The 16592-nt window shown below is 33.6% G+C and overlaps 1 protein-coding gene across 1 annotated transcript in view; it reads right to left on the reverse strand.

Moving 5' to 3' along the window:
• LOC126700431 (TMV resistance protein N-like) overlaps positions 1-16592 on the reverse strand; it is a 168240-nt gene that overhangs the window by 32339 nt on the left and 119309 nt on the right. Inside the window, exons 4-11 of the mRNA XM_050398591.1 lie at positions 13624-14341; positions 13431-13481; positions 11599-11814; positions 9636-11485; positions 5743-6436; positions 5172-5581; positions 3768-3876; positions 2303-2370 (exon numbers count right to left, since the gene is read on the reverse strand). Of these exons, the coding sequence (XP_050254548.1) occupies positions 9647-11485; positions 11599-11814; positions 13431-13481; positions 13624-14341 (2824 nt within the window). The 3' untranslated portion in view covers positions 2303-2370; positions 3768-3876; positions 5172-5581; positions 5743-6436; positions 9636-9646. The remainder of the gene's footprint in view (positions 1-2302; positions 2371-3767; positions 3877-5171; positions 5582-5742; positions 6437-9635; positions 11486-11598; positions 11815-13430; positions 13482-13623; positions 14342-16592) is intronic.

Consider the following 16592-nt stretch of genomic DNA (forward strand, 5'->3'; position numbering starts at 1 on the left):
TATCAATTCTGTTTATAACTTGTGTTCATTTTCCGCACACTTTGTGTTTGACATATAGCTTGAATTGGTAATTTTTAATTTGGGGGTCTAAACGTTTATAGTGTATTTCACACTATTTGAACTTTCACAAGAGATGCATATAAAAAAAATAGCTTGATGTGTGGATATGTCTTAATATAAAGTATAGTTCATGCTAAAATGGTTCCATAAATTTCATAAACTATTCATAATCATGTTCATAAGTTAATCTTGCATCATAAAACCTTAATTCTTAGTTGAAGAGCATTGTTCTTGAGAAACATAAAATATAAGTCATAATTCATCTTTGGAAAGCATTCTACCCGTGAAACATATTCATGAGTTTCCTTTTCATAACATCATTAACTTTACTTTATCATTGTACCTTTCTTAGTGAACATCATTAGCACAAGGCTCATAATTTAAACATGTTGGCAAAACTCCAGGAATTTAAAGCTAGCTCTTTACATAACATATCATACATATATCTTTATTTTTTATTTTTTAAAACCATATATTAGCCATCTTATTGTTGTGTAGTGTGAACCCTCCAGCTGGTTGGGCCAAGCATCTAGCACCCCCTTGTGCCAAGGTCATTACCCGGGACAAAAACATATACTTCGTAACTTCGTTAGTAGGAATAAACCAACTTCTATCTAGGTTGGGCATTTAACCAACAAGGACAAGCTAAACATCATCGTCTCACAATTAATTTCATGAAAAGGCTGGTACTGTTAACTCTAACAAACAAGCTCAGAACATATATTATGCAAAACTAAAACATGTTCCTTTCGAATGCATTATGCATCAATCTAGAGAAAATAATATATTCCTGCTTTTGAAAATTTGGATCCTCCATCCACTGAGCCAACCACTGCTTCAGAGAGCAAGGAGAAATGAACTCAGTTCTAAGGATCAAATCTATCCAAACAATACAGTCCAATCAAGATTGCACTTCTGGAATAAATTAACCAAGTTTTCCTCTTCCTCACACAATTATTATCACTCACTATGTTTCATTTCACTAATCTGTTTTAATAAGTAAGGCCTCATGCCAAACTTCCACATAACATTTATTAACTTCAAAAGAAGCTTCAATTCCCACAGATGTCTCTGAAAGCTCGAAAATGTGTTAAAAACACAAGAGCTGTTTAGACCCCCAAATAAAAGATACGGCTCGATAGATTTTACACTAACTTAATTCTAAGTGCGGAATAGTGTAAAAGTGAGCGGATAAACAAACAAAATTCTCTAACACATATTCATATAATCATAGCAGTAAAATGAAATGTAAGAGAGTAGGGAAGAAGAATGCAAACACAAATAACACGCCGATGTGTTATCGAAGAGGAAACCGAAGACCTCGATGAAAAACCTCTCCGCCGCCCTCCAAGTGGTAATCGATCCACTAGACAATCAGTTGGGATACATGGGTTAGCAAGAGACCCTCCAAGCCTAATCTACCCTCTGTACCTAAGCCCTCCAAGCTCCTACTCCAACAAGGCTTCTCGGAACTGTGTCTTGTCTAGCTCTCCGAATCCCACAACAAGCTCCATGTTGCATCTACCATCCTTGGCATCTTTCAATGCTTCCCAGCAACACCAAATCCTCACTTGACACTCTGAAAGGGTGTGGTAAGTGGTTGGGCTATCAATCTCTCAATGGTATGGAAATGGAGAGGTAGGAGTTGAGAAAATCCACAAGCATATGTGTAGAGATATATGGGTATGATAATCTCTAATTCTTAAGGTTTGAGGCTAGGGTTTTCTCTTAGAAGCACTCTTTAACATTTGTGGGTAATGAGGGTATATATAGTGTGGGTACAGAAAGTGTGTATTAGATAGTACAGACTGGAAGAACAAAATGTCTCGCGGGTGTCTCACGGGAAGGCCTTACCCATGAGATACTCGCGAAACACAGCTGTCTCCATCCTGTACTGACTCTTCGCATTCTAGTCATGTGCAAGGCACATGCTTCACTTCGCAGGAAGCTTAGTAGCGAGATACCCGCAAGAACTCTTCTGGCTTCACTTGCTTGAGTCTTCACACACTCTCTCTCTAACACACAACCCTTAAAATCAAATCCCACAATAAATACAGGGTACAAAAGATTGAATAATATTACAATCAAATTTGGCACGGAATAAAAGCCAACAAAATACATATTTGAAAATCACAACTTTACAATCTCCATCTAAGAGCTGTGACCCCATGGGAAGAAAGTGAGAAAAGTTAAATTCTAGATGTAGTACAACAACGATAGCAACATCAACAAGAGTGCTTACCAATCCAAGTAGGCTACCTTCTCCAATTTTCAACCTTGTCTACACAGTTGCTTGCTTGAGTCTGATTACTGTGAGGACAAATATGGCTCAGATGATATGGTTAGTAATATATAATCAAATTTGTTGTATGGTTGGTTTTCTCTACTGTCTACTACTGTCCTTTAATTTTAATTCTAGTCGAGTCTCTTTGACAGGCTATAAGCTAATTAAGTTGAGATTTTGAGATAGGCCTTTCGGTTTGTTTTAGCTCTGCCTGGTCACAATCTGAAATGGGTAGGACAACATTCAGTCAATAATTTGTTTCAGAGTGAAGGTTTTAGAAAGGTAGAAAAAATTTCAAGAACATCAAGAGGCAAAAGCACAAAAGTCTTGTTCTAAAAAGTTACAAAATTAAGAGTTGTTTCATATTAAAAAGAGTTTTAAACTGTTAAATTCATGTCATAGCACTTATTTTCTTTTAAACTCGACCAGGATAATATATATATATACATGTATATATATCTCCTAGTAATATAAAGCAGAGGAATAAGTCGTTACTTTTAAATGGGATTGAAATATTATTAAGGTCTCACCAATGCTTCTACACAAGCATTACATGGTACAATGACAAGAATGATGATTTCCTTACATTGCAGAATAAAAGCATCGCATGGCTTTAGGCCATTTAGTACTGCTTACAATTCAATATTCAATTATGGTAAATCACTGATCCATCACTGTGTGTCTAACAATTGAACAATTTATGTCATCCATAACATTTTTTTGGTGAGGATAAATCAAATTAATTGCTTTTAGCTTTGAAGATGGTCTCCTATGAGAGATTTATATTTAGTTAGTTATTACACATCTACTTACATATAGGCACAAGCTTAGGTTCCAAATGATGATAGCTTAAGAAAATTACCAAAACATAACTTATGCTGATGCAGATCACTCAATTATGAACAATGTTGATGATACTTGGATATATCAAGAACTCGGTTGAATGAATTGGTCAATGAGGAAATTTTGCATATCTATATTAATTCCTCATAAAAAGTAAGTTATGATCAAACTCTAAATGTTTGAAATTTTAAAATAGGAGAGTTACATTACCAATGTCCTCAAACACACTAGTACAAATCATTTTTATAACATCTTTAATTGTTATCCTACATTAAAATAAGAAAAATATCAAAGAAAAACAAGAATAGAAAAATCAATCATTCTCTTAAACAGGAAAAAAGCACTTTTTTGGTTAAAGGTGGGTCCACAGCTATAGAAAACCTTCAATGAGAAAGCTAGATGCTACATCTAGCTAGAATCATTCTAATTGCGATCTCTACATGAGCTCACATATATGATAAGAAATGACATAATGATTAGCTCAGATTATAATGTTTGCAATGGCATGCATATATTGTTTTTGCACTTTGAAAAATTTTAAAACGATGAACTATATAGGCAACAAGTGTGTAGATTTTACCTTGCAATCTATTACGGCTAGCGAAAATCAGAAGCATAAAATGGACTGCACTTGCCTTCTTGTCTCTTGGCCATGTGACAGTTTCTCCTCATGAACAAGTCCAATAATCCTACATCAAGGGGGCAACCAACCCAAACAACTAACACAATCAGTGAACCAAAATTACTCTAATCATTGTTTATTTTATAAAACTTTTTTTTTTTTTTTTTTGTGGATTAAATGAGTAGCTTCAAGAATGGGGGTGATTTTTTTTATCAATTATACCAATCCACCAGATGAGAGTAGGAATAAGTGATAAAAATGATGCTAAAACACAGATAGTAAAATTATATTTTTAAGTTAATATTAGTTAAGTAAATGTGTCCAAAGGAAGGGAAAAAAAAGATACTGCAGAGCAACCAACGAAAAGCTTTGATTGAGAAGAAAAGCAATGACTTACAGGTAATATAGAGAAAAAGTTGACTAAGAAAAAAGACAAGAAGTTCAACAACCTTCAATGATGCTGTTGTTGGATTAAGTGCTAATAGCAAAGCTAAGCTGCAGCTCGCAAATACTTTTTAGAATTTAAAATAAAATCAAACAAAGTTTTGAGCATCCAGAAATATTTACATCTTTAAGCAACTTTAAATTAAAGAGTGTGCTCGGTAGACATGTAAGACTATTGCAATCTCTTACATTCAATAAAGCGAGGCCGGTCAAACGCCGAATTGACGTGGGTAGTTTTGTAATAGCAATTCCATCCAAGTAAACTTTCAATAAACATTGCATGTTTTTCCCAAATTTTGGAATTCTTTTTAATTAAAATTTTTGAGCATCCAGAAAGAAAAAGAGTTTCAAGAGACTTCATTTCAAACTTGTTTGGAAGAGTTTTTAAGTTTTTACAGCCTTTCAGACTAATAAGAGTTAGGTTGTTATGAACTCCAATTGATGGGTGCAACTTGGAAAAATTTAAACAATCTTCAAGAACCAATTTCTCAAGGACTAGGACGTTGGTGAAGACAAGGGTTTCAGTAAGTTTTAGAGGCTTGCTTAATCGGATGGATTTTAACCTTTGAAATAACCAAAAAAAAAAGATTCAACAAAACCTTACAGTTTAATGAAACAAAAAAAAAAAAAGAAAAAGAAAGTGTTAGGTGCCTAAATTACCTTTGAGCCTTGTGTTACTTGTTGGAGGGTAGAAAATACCATTTGAGCTACCTAACTCATTGGCAATTTTGACTATCTATTAACATGTGATGAATATCTACTAAACATGAACAGTTTTGCTGAAAGTAACTCTAAAGTCCCACTATTGAAACAAATTGGCTATATATTATCCAGACTGCTAAATTTAACTCTCTAGTAATAGAGCTACAAGCCCAAAAAATGTTCATAAAAGAGTTAGAAGCAAGAGTAACCACTAACCAGGGCTCTAGCCTCAATAGTGACTCCCGTGCATAGCAAATGTACACCACTGGCGTTCTCTAACTTCCTTGCACTTGTGTTCTTCAGTCAGCATAGCAAGTTGCCAAGGAACCTTCTTCTTTTCCATAGGTTCTCCAATCTTCCACTAACCAAAACAAGCCTGGAAAATATGCTTCTCAAACAGTAAGCTTCCACTCGTTTGCATACAGTATTACTGGAATAGCCTGAAAAATTATCTGCCAGCCCATTATTTAGCTACATAGGCAAAACAACCCCATTTGCATTTGCTCTTCCAGTGCCCCTCAATTGTCAGCAACACTTGCCATCCCTCCACGCCTGGACACACTCGCCTTGGGACTCTCCAGTAGTTACTCTAATCAACATGTTGTGCATCATAGGCTTGTGCATACCTACAAAACAAAGCTTTACTGAGCATTAGCATGATAAGTACACTTTTTTGCACCCTTAAACATCACTGTGTTGAGGTTATATAGCCCAAGCAAGACTGTGCTTCAGGAATAAATGATCCAAGTTGTCTTCCTCATTGCATAAGACACTTGGTTTCACTCACTAAGTTGTGTTGTATGAGGCCATAGCAGCTTATCAGTAACTCCACAGCTTAAGATAGGGATAGCTAAAATTTGAGCAGCCACTTCTAGAGAGTACAGCTCTCTAATCAGGTCTTGTTTTCAAGCCAAATTGTAAAGATAAGTTTAAATACCTATTAATAGTAGTAGCTTATTTTGACTTAATTGAGGGATTCCTAAAGTATGGTTTTTATAACCTAGCAAAATAATATTTTTTGTATTATTGAAAAACATTGACACACACATACATGACTAAACTTAAATTCTGGACAAAACACATCAAAATAAAACTATAGGATCTTTCCACTACAAAATACAATAGATCAGACTAAAAAGACAAAACCAAGCCAAAAAATATGACAACTTAAATTTTGGATGTAAGGCATCAAAACAACAATACATCTAGAGCAGGGCTTAACAATCAAAGCAGGATACCTTCTCTATTTTTCAACATTTTCTGCATAGTTGCTTGCCTGATTGACTATGCACCAGAGAATTAGGTTAGTAATTTATGGCTAAGTTTGTCCTACGCTTAGGTTTAACTTCTATTATCCTTTGATTCTAATTCTAGTTGAGTCACTTTGATAGGGTAGCCAAGCTAAGTTACCTATGGAGATAAGTCTTCTGGTTTGTTTTATCCTTTGAAATGAGCATGAACAGTTTTGCCCTGGTCATGATCTGAAATGGGTAAGTACAAATTTCAGTCAATAATTTTATTCAGAGTTAAAGGTATAAAAGTTAGAAAACTTCAAGAACATCAAGAGGAAATAGCACAAAATTCATTTGGTAAAAGCTTAAACAATTAAAGAGCAGTACTACGTATGAAATGAATTTTAAACTATTACTATTAAAAAGAAACAGGGCACTTACATGTGGCTGTACCTATCTACTAAATTATACATGTAAGAAAGCACCATAGAAAAAAGATATGTCACAGGGCACCTATTAAACTCCTAAATCTCTGAAGTAAAAGAGGAAGGGGAAGAAAGAACGAACGACAGAAAGAAATATCTAAATGTGAAATCAAAGGAAGAAAGATATGACACTTTAAAAATGAAATTCAAATATTATAAAGGTCTCACCAATTCTTCTTCACATGCATTACATGGGAAGATGAAGTCTTTGATGATTTCCCAACATTGTAAAATAAAGGCATCAGATGGCTAAGGCCATTTAATAATAGATCCAAATGCATTTCTCTTATGGTAAATCACAGATCTGACAAGACAGGTCTAACAATTGAGTAATATGCAATCATTCAAAACATTGTTTTGGTGACACATAAAATTGGACTAAATGCTTTTAACTTTGAAGATTGTATCCTGTGAGAGCTTCTCAATTAGTTGGTGATGGCAAATCTATTAATATATAGGTACAATCTTAGGTTCCCAACGCTGATAGTTTAAGGAGTTCACCAAGAATATTACTGCTGATCAATTGTCAACAACATTATAATATTTGGATATATTGAGAACATGGTAATGATTTGGTCATTGAATAAATTTTGCATATCAAAATTAATTCCCCATTAAGGTAAGTTATGATCAAGCTCTTCATGGTTGAAAATTTTGAACAATCACTAACCATGATTTGTGAATGTTCAAATAGTGTATAAAACACCTTAAACGTTTAGACCCCTAAATTAAAAATTACCAATTCAAGCTTATTATCAAACAATGTATGTGTGAAATATGAAAATAAGCTAAACCATAATTGATAAAACAATCTAAACCAAATAAAATCACAATCACAACAAAAATTAAATGGCAAAGATTAAAGGAAGAGAGATGCAAACACAAAGACAACACAGCGATGTGTTATCGAAGAAGAAACCGAAGTCCTCGGCGTAAAACCTCTCCGCCACCCTCCAAGTGGTCAATAATCTACTAGAGAATGAAGTTGGGATACATGAACAGCAAAAGACTCTCCAAGCCTAATCTACCCAGTGTACCTAAGCTCTCCAAGCTTCTTGCTCCAACGAGATTACGCTGAACCTTTGTCTTCTCTAGCTTACCGGATTCCGCTATAGCCCATAGTATCAACCTATATCAATTGGTCCCTTCCTAACTGCTTCCCAAGCACCAAATAGCCTCCTCATAGATATGGGTATGATGAAAAAGGTTTTGGCTAATGTACCTCTCAAGGATGTAACAATGGAGAGGGTGAGAGTAGAGGAATTTGGAGAATCAAAGGATGGAGATTGTGGATGAGTCAATCTTACTTTTCTCTAGGGTTTCTCTCTCAAAATTCTCTCTAGAAGCTCTTTACAATACGTGGGTATAAGGGGTATTTATACTGGTGTGTATTTGGAATGCGAAAGGTCAGTTTTTCCTAAATAGAGTGGTCTGGCGACTTGGCCTCTCAACTGGGCTGAGTTGCAAGTTCAAGTCACGAGCTAACTACCTGGCCAGCTTGGGACTTTTGTCCTGTAGTGCAACAACTGGCGTGACTCTTCAGCTCCTCTGCATGCTTCACACGTGTGCCTACTTTGGTGACTTGCCAGCCGCAAGATCTAGTTGCGAGTCCCTGTAGAATGCACACTTCTGAGCTTTTCTTCACACTCTCTCACACACTACCCTTACATGATTCCCACCTAAATACAGGGTTTCTAAATACTGAATTACAAGAAAATTTGGCATGGAATAAAGCCAACAGAATGGTTGATTAAATTCAACCTTACAATTTGATTCTAAAGTTTGTTGCATTGTGAGAATTGCAATAACAATGTCCTCAAACATGCTAATACAAATCATTTTAGTAACTTTATGATTGTTGTCCTACTTTCAAATAACTAAAAATTCAGAGAAAAGCAAAAGCAAAAAATAAAAAGAAAAGTATAGAAAAATCAGTTATTCTCTTAATCAGAAAAAGAGCATTTGCTCTGGTTTTAGGTTAGTAAACAACCCTAAAAAGCCTTCAACAAAGGAGAAAGCTAGACACAACCTCTAGGAAGACTAATTATTCTGATGCGTTCAATTGTCAATAATGTTGATATTTGGATGTATTAAGAACTTGTTTTAATGATTTGTTCTTTACAGAAATTTTAATATCCAAATTAATTCCTCATAAAAGTTGTTATCAAGTTCCTCATTGTTGAAGATTTTAAATTTATAACTACATTTGATTTTAAAGTTTGTACATTTTAGAATTGGAATCCTGATTGTCGTAGCTATATAGCAAGTGGAGTGGGGAAAAGTTATATAACTGTCGTCATACTTTAAAATAACAAGAATTTTCAAAGCAAAACAAAAATAAAAGGAACAAGAACTAGAACAGAAAACTCAGCTATTCTCTTAAATAGGAAAAAAAAAAAACATTTTCTTTGATTGAAGGTTAGTACACAACTTTAGAGAACTTTCAACTAAGGAGGAAGCTAGATACTATCCCTAGCTAGACTAATCATTCTGTCTGCGATCTATGCATGACTTCACATATATAATATGTAACGAGATAAAAATTAATTTCGATTGTAATGTTTGCAGTGGCATGCATATATTGTTTTTGCACCTTGAAAAACTTTAAAACAATGAAGAGAGAAATTAAAAAGCATACAACGGACTGCACTTATATTTTTGTCTCTTGGCCATGTGACAAATTCACCTCATGAAATAGTCCAATAATCCAACATCAAGGGGGCTACCAGCAAAACAAGTAACACAATCACTAAACCAAGATGACCTTAATCATTGTTTATTTCATAAGACTCTGTTTTTTATATGCATATCAAATTAGATAGGAGTGTTGCCATTCTTTGTTTCAAATTGCTCTCATTGACAACTCTAGTCAAACATGTGGTGGGCAATCCATTAATAAATGTACACTAAAAGAAAAAGAAAAAGAAAATGTAGAAACCAACAAAGGAAAGATAGTGACTTACTAAAAAGTTGATTAAGCATCGAGGTTACTGTCATTAGATTCATCCCAATCGCTTAACTCCTCATCACAGTCCTTGTACTCACTTGACTCCTCACAATCAGATTTACCATGGGCTTCTGTGTGCCTTTTTATCCTTTTTGGGTTTGGTATGTCATTAGAGCTTCCTTCTCCACTTGGTCCAGCCCCATTGTAATCATCACGACTGCACTTGACTTTGTGACATTCCACTACCACTAACGAATTGTTGAAATTATGATGGAGAACATCCATGCCATCATAAGGAGTGATGCTGATGTTGCTATACTGGACCATTGTTTGGTCAAGATCTTCTATGTCTTTCTTGTATATCATACGGAACCCCCATTTTTTTACCTTCAAGCTTAAATCATCGGTTTCAATTTTAATTCTAATCTGACTGAATCCATTCACGTCACCTCCCCACAATAATTTATTTGATTCCTCGTCTAAGAATTGAGGAGTAACATAGACTAGCCAAAGGTGATCTGTTAAAAAAATGATATAGCCACGAATATAAATTTCTTTTCTATTGGCTGTCAACAAAGGGCTATGAAGGGGAACAGCAACATCGTTACAAAGCACAACGCAAATAGCAATTCCCATCTCCTTATACAAATGAGAAGGTAGTTTTATTTTCACTTCATTCCTTACGCTTTGGTGGCTAAACCACTCAGGAATTTCACTTCCAGGAATAACAATGTCATATGACACTTCTGGGAATGAGAGAGGGCAAGAGGGAGAGAGCTTGAGGGACTTTTTTATCCCTGAGATAAACCAGTCTATGCAGTTTTGACTGTCAGCCAATTGAAAGCAATTTTGAAGATAGAGAAATGGTTCCAATGAATTGCTTGGTTTTAATGGATCTGGTGACATTTCTAGTGAGATACAACCTTCTGCCCAAATGCGTTCAATCTTAAATGGAAGCTTTGGCAATGATCGAAGACTTGTGCAATTGTCCAACTCTATCCCTTTCAATTCTAAAAGTCCAATGATGCTTTCCGGAAGGCAAACAAAATAATTTCCACTTAGATCCAAAAATTCTAAAGAGAATAAGGAACCAATATCATTGGAGATTGCCTTGAGATTGCAGTCACTTAAAAACAAGTGGATCAAAGAAGACGCAGGTGACAGAGATAGAGAAGAGAATAGAAAGTCCATGGGAAGAGGACTTGTTGGCATTGAATAAAATGGGAGGAGCTCATCCCACAATTTATTAGATGATAACCCCTTACATCTACTGATATGCAACTCAATAAGATGTTTTAAGAGACCAATGGAAGAAGGGACCTTTCTTATAGCAGTTTCGCTCAAATTCAACGACACTAGACTTTCAGCATTCCCTAGGTTCTCTGGTAGTCTATCCAGTTTTGAGCATCTGTTAAGAGAGACTATTGCAATCAACTTTAAATTAAAAATGGTATTAGGTAAACACACAAGATTTTCGCAATCTCTTAAACCCAAAAAAACAAGGCCAGTCAAATGCTCAATTGACATGGGTAGTTCGGTAATTGCAGTACCATCCAATTCAAGTGAGCATAAACGTTTCATGTTTCTCCCAAATTCTGGAATTTTTGTTATTTTTGAGCAACCACTAAGATTAAGGTACCTAAGACACTCCATTTCAAACTTGCTTGGAAGACTTGTGAGGTTCTCGCATCCTTTTAAATTAAGAATAGTAAGCTTTTTATGAATTCCAATTGATGGGTGAATTGTAGGTAAACTTATACAATCTTCAAGAACTAAACGCTCAAGATTTGGGACTTTAATGATGTCGGGGGCTTCAATAAGTTTTTGAGATTCTCTTAGCTGAATGAATTTCAAATTCTCAAAACTCTGTCGAAAGCCAAAAAAGAAAAAGAAAAAAAAAAGAGAGTAAAACAGTTAGCTTCTACAATCAAACTTATTTAAAAAAAAAAAAAAAAGTAGTATAAGGGTACCTAAATTACCTTTGATTGGAAACTTGATGTCAATGATTTTGAAGGGTAACCTCTCCAATCAAGAAATCTTAAGCTATTAGGAAGATATTTGAGATCATGCATAAGTTGAACACCACAAATTTTAAGCAATTTTAGATCTTGCATCTTTGAAAAGGCTTCAGGATTCCAATATACTTTTTTTGGTTCATACAACTCTAGTACCATGCCTTGAATTGCATCTGTTCCCTATTAATAAGAATAAGAGGGATTAGTATAAAATGTTGATAATTAGACTAATATAATTTAAACTCCATTATTCTATATAAAAAAAATTATGTTGAATAATAAAATAAGATATATGCTTAGTTTCTCTCGATAACCCTTTACCGTTTTTTTTGTTAGCATGTTATCAATATCTTTAAACGACCACAATTTACTACGTTTTCCAGGGTCTTTAGAGCACTCTTGAAAAACTATATCTCGACCCATTTCTTGTAGTAAATCATGCATCCACAATTGCTTTTTATGCAATTTAATGAGAGACTTATCAATAAGAACCCTTAATCCAATTATAGCATAAAGCCCAAGATAGTCTAGTATTTTTATGACATCATCTTGATTCATGTGATTAAAAAAGCATGCAATATTTAAGAAAATTTCCTTCTCTGTTGGTTGTAGTCCATCAAAACTTATTTGAAGCACATCAAGAATTCTTCTTTCACAAAATTCAATGAGCCTATCTAATCCACTTTTCCATTCATCAACGCTTTTTTTGAACAGGAAAGAACCCAAAACTTCAAGGGCCAAAGGAAGCCCCTTAGAATAATCTACAAAAGCTTGAGATAGCTTTTCATAATCTTCAGCTGGATGGTCCATTTTAAAAGCTTTCAAACTAAAAATTTTAAGAGCTTCATCATGATTCAATACTTCAGCCTCAAATATTTCATTTACTTCATGATTCACCAACAAATGCCCATCTCTTGTTGTTATCATAATTCTACTACCTGAACCAAACCAACAATGCTCCCCAGCTAACTTCTTCAATTGGTCTAATTCATTTACATCATCAAGAACAAGAAGAATCTTTTTGTTATGTAACCTATTCTTGATCATTTGAACTCCATCATCAACATCTTGTACATTCAACTTTTTTAGCATCAAAAATTTTTTCAAAGTATTTCTTGTAACTTACATAAACCACATTTTTTAGATTCTTCCCTAACATTAGCAATAAAACAGCAAGCTTCAAAATGATTGGAAACCATACTATAAACAACTCTTGCAAGAGTTGTCTTACCCATCCCTCCTATCCCCCAAATTCCTATAATGCGAACATCATTTGACTCTATAGCTAAGTATGACTTCAATTTCTCCACTCGGGATTCTATTCCTATTAGTCCCATTGTATGTGCTGAGAATGTATTTCTCAATTTATTTAATATCACTTCCACAATGTCTTGGATACATTCTACCTCAGACCTACAAGCTGTGAATCTAAATTTACTAGGACAGGATATATCCAACACAAAAATTATGTAGACATGTGGCATTAAGTTTAGTTGGTTAAATCTGAAACTGGGTCCAATTTATGTAATTGAATGCCTCTTTTATATTTTTTTGATAATAACGTAATTGAATGCTTCAAGCCAAAATCCAAAGAACTACCCGTATAAGTATTGGGTTACTATCGTTCATTTTAACAATACAATTAACGAAACGTTTCCCTACTTTCCAGTTTCCAAGATCTTGGCCTTCCAAATTAGTGCTTTAATTTACGGGGAGTAAGGAAGAAGAAGAAAGCCTATGAAAGAGAGGGAAAAGAGCAGCTGCAAAATATTTAGAAATGAGGAAATTCAATATACCTTTTTTGGCTCATACAACTCTAGTACTATGCTTTGAATTGCCTCTGTTCCCTGTTAGTAAGAATAAGAGGGATTAGTATAAAATGTATTATTACTAGACTAATATAATTTAAACTCCATCATTCTTTATAAAAAAAATTATGTTGAATAACAAAATAAGATATATTCTTAGTTTCTTTCAATAACCCCTTACCGTATTTTTTGTCAGCACATTATCGATATCTTTAAACGACCACAATCTACTACGTTTTCCTGGGTCTTTAGAGCACTCTTGACAAACTATATCTCGACCCATTTCTTGTAGTAAATCATGCATCCACAATCGATTTTCATGCAATTCCAATTTAATGAGAGACTTATCAATAAGAACCCTCAATCCAATTATAGCATGAAGCCCAAGATAGTCTAGTATTTTTATGACGTCATCTCGATTCTTGTGATTAAAAAAGCAGACAATATTTAAGAAAATATCCTTCTCTGTTGGTCGTAATCCATCAAAACTTATTTGAAGCACATTGAGAATTCCTCTATCACAAAATTCGGTGAGCCTATTCAATTCACTTTCCCATTCATCAATGTTTTTTTTGCACAAGAAAGAACCCAAAACTTCAAGGGCCAAAGGAAGCCCCTTAGAATAATCTACCAAAACTTGAGATAGCTTTTCATAATCTTCAGCTGGATGGTCCTTTTTAAAAGCTTTCAAACTAAAAAGTTTAAGAGCTTCATCATGATTCAATACTTCAGCCTCATATATTTCATTTACTTCATGATTCACCAACAAATGCCTATCTCTTGTTGTTATCATAATTCTACTACCTGAACCAAACCAACAATGCTCCCCAGCTAACTTCTTCAATTGGTCTAATTCATTTACATCATCAAGAACAAGAAGAATCTTTTTGTTATGTAACCTATTCTTGATCATTTGAACTCCGTCATCGACATCTTGTAGATTCAAACTTTCTAGCATCAAAAGTTTTTTCAAAAGTATTTTTTGTAACTTACATAAACCACATTTTTTAGATTCTTCCCTAACATTAGCAATAAAACAGCAAGCTTCAAAATGATTGGAAACCATACTATAGACAACTCTTGCAAGAATTGTCTTACCCATTCCTCCTGTCCCCCAAATTCCTATAAAACAAACATCATTTGACTCTATAGCTAAGTATGACTTCAATTTCTCCACTCGGGATTCTATTCCTATTAGTCCCATTGTATGTACTGAGAATGTATTTCTCAATTTATTTAATATCACTTGCACAATGTCTTGGATACATTCTGCCTCAGACCTTCAAAGAAGAGAGAACAATAAGCTGTGAATCTGAATTTACAAGGACAGGATATATCCAACAAAAAAATTATGTAGACATGTGGCATTAAGTTTAGTTGGTTAAATCTGAAATTGGGTTGAATTTATGTAATTGAATGCCTCTTTTTTTCTTTTTTCTTTTTGATAATAACGTAATTGAATGCTTCAAGCCAAAATCAAAGAACTACCCGTATTTTAACTATACAATTAACGAAACGTTTCCCTAATTTCCAGTTTCCAAATTAATGCTTTAATTTACAGGGAGTAAGGAAGAAGAAGAAAGCCTACAAAAGAGAGGGAAGAGAGCAGCTGCAAAATATTTAGAAATGAGGAAATTTAATGTTATCATCCAATCCTATTTCTTATGATAGCAATGGTCATTATCCTTGTTGGCCATTGAACAGTGGAATCCAACTTAAAATTACACCTACTAGAACGTGTGATCTAATAGCGGAATTATTTTGATTGTCAGAATATTAATCTAATTAGGAGTTGTGTTAGAATTATAAATTACATAATTCCCATAAGGCTTGGATTGGTTTCAAATTAACCTTCAATTTCTAAAATTATCAACTAAAACCATTAACCTTTTTAATTGTTTCGATTTGTGCCCTTAATAAGTTGCTATTGACTAAAAATAACAAAATTTGAAATAACTTTTGACTCAAACCTATCTTTAAAAAAAATCATTCCATGTGAAATTATAAGATATTTGGTACAATATATGAGAGTTTTAGAATTATATAACAATTAGTCATTTAGTTATTGGCACCAAAACATTCACATTAAAATTAGATATTATATAAGCTCATCTCAAAATCATATCAGACTATAATAATTAAAATTAGAGTAAATTCCACCAACATTCCTCAAGTTTTATCAAGATGACACTCCTCCCAAACATTTATATTAATAACAATCTCTCCTCTTGAGGTTTTTGTAGATCCAAATATATAAGTGAGACTTTACAAACTATTCCTCTTGTTTTACCATATTCATTGATGAACCCATCTAAAAGTTCATTCTTGATAAGTTTCCATGTTTTTTTGAGTGTCCTCAACTCATTGCCATTTTCTTTACACATTGTACCATCTCATGTGACCCTTTTAATCTAAAATTCCATTCTTATATCTTTGAGCTATTGCTATTGCATTTGTGAAACTCATTTGATCGTATTTGTACACTATCCGGATTATAATTCATTCGTGTTATAGAAGTTGTGATGTTGTGATTTTAATTGGCAGTTTTTTATTTTCTAGTGACCCTATCGATGGGGGCAGTATGTGGGTGTGACCCATCCTGTTGGGACAATACAAAGGGCATGACATCTTAAATGTCTTATTTGTGATACTGAGTTTATTCTTTGCTATTCATATAATATGAGCTATTGTTTCTATATACATAGCTAATTTTTATGTTAACATCTATTGAATTTATTAACTTACTATGAATCACCCATGTTGATTTTGGAGATAAGATGAATTACTATGTGCTTTGATTTTGAGATTGAATTTATTTGTTTTAGAGTTTTTCTATTGTGGGTAAAATATAGACTTTTGAATTGAACTTTTTGGCCTTAAAACTTGTTTTTAATTCAAGTATAAATGTCAATGAAAAATTCTATTATGTTCTAATGAATTGGTTATTATCTTCTTTATATTTTTATAATAACTCAATTTTCATAACTAATTCGAAATTTTAAACATTAACTAAATTCATTATGTTAAAATTAACAAAAATTACGTTCAAATGTAAAACTTAAGTATATAAATCGTCAAATTACCTTTTCTTAAAAATAAAAAAAATAAAATCAAGGAATTCATAATAAACAATTTGCACACTCTATTAAA

Source organism: Quercus robur, chromosome 9, assembly GCF_932294415.1.
Source record: "Quercus robur chromosome 9, dhQueRobu3.1, whole genome shotgun sequence".
NCBI lineage: Eukaryota > Viridiplantae > Streptophyta > Magnoliopsida > Fagales > Fagaceae > Quercus > Quercus robur.